Source organism: Chaetura pelagica, unplaced genomic scaffold (assembly GCF_000747805.2).
Source record: "Chaetura pelagica isolate M959 unplaced genomic scaffold, ChaPel_1.0 scaffold286, whole genome shotgun sequence".
Taxonomy (NCBI): Eukaryota; Metazoa; Chordata; class Aves; order Apodiformes; family Apodidae; genus Chaetura; species Chaetura pelagica.
In genome coordinates this window covers 393,627-397,487 of record NW_009953573.1, presented here as the reverse complement: position 1 = coordinate 397,487, position 3,861 = coordinate 393,627, and the positions used below count along the sequence as shown (strand labels likewise).

Sequence of the window (3,861 nt, the reverse complement as noted above, 5' to 3'; positions counted from 1 at the left end):
GCGGGTGCTGGGCGGTGTTTCTGCAGAAAGGACCTGAGAGGTGACAGTGGGTGGAGGGACCTTACCCAGCCCGGCCCCAGGGGTGCTGTGAGCTCGGGCCCCTGTCTCCAGGGCTCATTGTTGTCTCTTGGCACAGAGCTCGATGGCGGGATCTTGTGAGATCAGCAACATCTTCTCTAACTACATCAGTGCCATGTACCAGCCAGAGGAGGTGCAGCCAGCCGTGGATATGCTGGGACACCTCGGGGACGATGGCACCCTGGGGCTGAGCCTCCCCACCAGTCAGCCTCCAGCACAGAGCACAGGTAGGACTGGGGCAGCCATGGGGGCTGCGCAGGGCACCCAGCACAGCAGGCAGCAGCAGGACACTGCAGCTGACTTGGAAAAGCATTGCAAGGTGCTTGTCCCACTGGGGCAAGTGAACAACTCCCACTATGCCTCAGTTTCCCCAGGGGTGTGTTGGCTGTAGGAGACCCTGGGCAGCACAAGGTGCAGCTGCTTGGAGCACATGGGGTGCATACGGGAGGATGAGGGAATCATGGCCATTCTCCTCAGCACATGCCAGGGGATGGGGCTGCCAAGGGTCATCAGAAGAGCAGTTTGGAAGTACAGTCCTGGTGATGGGGGTCCCACTTCACCAGTGAGACCGTCATGGGATGGCCCCAGGGAACACACCAGCAGAGCAGGGCAGATCTCAGCACAGACAGGACAAGTGGCACTAAAACCAAGGGCAGGAAGAGTGTCAGGTCATTGCTGTTACCTGGGACAGGAGCAGGGCACAGGGAGATGATGCAGGTCCCACAGCCTTCCAGGCACAGGGTCCTCTGTGCCCCACATGATGGCCATGGAACTGGACCCAGTGCCCAGCTGCAGCTGGCACCAGTGCTGGCATGGCTATCCTGCCCCTCAGCCTTACTCTCTGTCCCTTGCAGACAAGCCGGAGTGGTTCAGTGAGCTCCCATACTTCTGGAGCAAGGTGCAGGTGCTGGAGTGGATCAGCTACCATGTGGAGAAGAACAAGTATGACGCCAGCTCCATCGACTTCTCTTGCTGCAACATGGATGGGCACGCGCTCTGCCACTGCTCCCGGGACCAGATGCGCCTCATCTTTGGGCCCCTGGGGGATGAACTGTATGACCGCCTGCATGAGATCAGTGAGTGTCCCCACGTCCCCTTCATCCCGTCCTGCCAGCTTGAAGCATGAAGCTGCAATGCCCCTGGCAGCCCAGGACCCCCCAAGCACTATGGGGACTGCCTGTGGGAGGTTATGCTGGGGGATGTGGGGGCATGAACCAGAGTCCAGGCAGGGCTGAGCTCAGCTCCCAGTATGGACCATTCCCCTCCATACCAAATAGGCATCGCTAATCCAAGTCCCCCCACCCGTGCAGCCTCTGATGAGCTGAACTGGATCATTGACTTGCTGGAAAAAGAGGACACGACTTCCCAAGAGACCTTCATGGACTCCAGCCACTTGGGTGAGAGATGGGTCCCAGCCAAACCTTTCCCCAGGGTCCATGTGCTGTTGCAGGCAGGCTAACCCCTCCTCTGCTTCTCTGCCCCTTCCAGAGCTGGGAAATCCCTGTGCCAAGGACTCCCTGGAGGATATGAAGCTCACAAACCCTTTCCTATCCACAGACTTCACCTGCTTGCCCGGTGCCATGTCCCCAGGCAGCTCTGATGTCTCAGGTCAGTGTTTTGCCCAGCAAATTTCCCTTCAGTTGCAGTGCTCTGGGAGATCAGGGCGGAACTGCCTCACTCCCAAGGGTAGGTTTGGGTCTTGCACTAGCTGCCTGCTGAGGCCCCTGGGGGGGGAGCCGAGGAAGCATCTCCAGATGCCAGCAGTTGTGATCTGAGCCCTGTCCCTTTGCCCCACAGGGCCTATCATGTCCCACAGCCCCACCTCCCAGGACTCCGGTGGAAGTGACCTTGACCTTGACCCCACAGAAGCAAAGCTCTTCCCTGACAGTGAGTTGTGCCAGATGCTGGGAGAAGAGGGCTTGGTCCAGGGCCTGTCCAGCAGCTGCAAACACATCCTGTCCAGCAGTGATTTAGAGACAACACCTGAACATCCACCCTCACTCTGAGAAGGAGGCAGGGGCTGTTTCTGTGCACCCTGGGTCTATTTCTCCCTATTGAACATGGCAATGGTGGAGGCTCTGGGGCAGAGCTGGGACAGCCAGGACAGCAGGGAGGGCGGCGGGAAGGGACAGGTGGTGGCAGCTGGGTCCAGACTGCAGCCAGGACCTGGGCGCTGAAAGCTGTGTTCAGTGCTGATCCCAGCTGGTGATGACACTGGGAATACTGGGAATGCAAGGAAGCAGCAAGGTTTGGGGAACAAAGAGCATCTGCACAAAGCATGGTGGCATGGATGAGGATGGGACAAGGCTGGTGGGCACAGGGAGACATTGCTCTCCGGGTGATGGTTCCCTCTTCTTAAGACAAGGATGCAGCGCCTGATCTCTGTCTCCACCCCAAACAGCTCTTCCTTGTGCTTCTGCTCCTGAGCAGGACATTTCGGTGCCCAGAGAGGGGGAAGCTGCAACTCTGAAGTGTTGCTAAATCATAATCATGTCAAAACATTTCATCCACAACAAAAGCCTAGTGTGTTCCCTTGTCCTTGTGCACAGGTGACTTTGCAAGAAACAAGAAAGGGGACACCAAACATGGAAAGCGGAAACGGGGCCGACCCCGAAAGCTCAGCAAGGAGAGCAGAGACTGCCTGGAAAGCAGGAAGAGCAAGCACTGTACGTGGAGCCTCCATCCCCAGGGCTGGGACTGCCACCATCAGTGTGGCTCTGTGGGGAGGGTGGGGGACACGTCCACAGGCCATACCCCTTGGCAGGAAGGTTTAGGGAGATCCAAAGTGCAGGGTCCCTCAGGATCTTCCTTCCCTCCTCTTCAATTTGCTCCCCTCTTCCAGCCCCAAGAGGTACCCACCTGTGGGAGTTCATACGGGACATCTTGATCCACCCCGAGCTGAATGAGGGGCTGATGAAGTGGGAGGACCGGCGGGAGGGCGTCTTCAAGTTCCTGCGCTCAGAAGCGGTGGCTCAGCTCTGGGGCCAGAAGAAGAAAAACAGCAGCATGACCTATGAGAAGCTGAGCAGAGCCATGAGGTGAGTGCCGTCCCCTGTCCCTGGGGGGGGACCTGCGTCACAGGGCTGTGTCAGACCCACCAGGGCTCAGCCTTGACCCCCTGCAGCAGTTACCCAGCACATGGGGCTGCCACTAGAGCTGAGATCCAATCTCCATCTCCTCCAGGTATTACTACAAAAGAGAGATCCTGGAGAGAGTCGATGGGCGACGGCTTGTGTACAAGTTTGGGAAGAACTCCAGCGGCTGGAAGGAGGAGGAGGTGCTCAACAGGAACAAGGAGCTGTAGGAGTCATGGACAAGCCGGGGTTTGACAAGCCCCTCGGGGCCCCAGCCCCGGGCTGGGCTCCTCGGCAGGAAACTTTGCCAACAGCTGGAGCTGGGAGCTGCTGCCCTGTGCAATGGGTGAAACTCCCATCTCTGCATGGGCATGCTTGTGTGACTGCTGGCACAGAGGTGTGTAAAGCTCATGTTTTGGCTCCAGTAGATTATTGTAAACTGTTGTGTCCCACTGGGTTAGTACCTCCCACTGGAGTCGCAGCAACTTTGGCTGTGTCAAAGCCTGGACAAACACAAAGGGGAAGAGGAATTGGAGCAGCAGCTGGCATCTCAGCAGGAGCCCAGCAGATCTTGGTTGTCACCCACCACCTGCTGAGCAGAGGGGCAGCACCACCCTCACCTGCCAGCGGACAGACCTTGTCCCATCTGTGGGACCCTCCCTCATCACTGCTGAAGGTGCCCACCAACCTGTTTGCTCGGTGTGGGATG

General features: G+C 58.1%; 1 protein-coding gene across 1 annotated transcript; it reads left to right on the top strand.

The window, feature by feature from the left end:
* The first annotated feature begins 141 nt into the window (after positions 1-141).
* On the top strand, positions 142-3,382 carry ELF3 (E74-like factor 3 (ets domain transcription factor, epithelial-specific )). The gene is made up of 8 exons (XM_009999631.1): positions 142-305; positions 933-1,154; positions 1,389-1,475; positions 1,567-1,686; positions 1,876-1,965; positions 2,628-2,744; positions 2,921-3,116; positions 3,262-3,382. Exons 1-8 carry the CDS (start codon positions 143-145, stop codon positions 3,380-3,382), a joined length of 1,116 nt encoding a protein of 371 aa, XP_009997933.1. The 5' UTR covers position 142.
* The last annotated feature ends 479 nt before the right edge of the window (positions 3,383-3,861 follow it).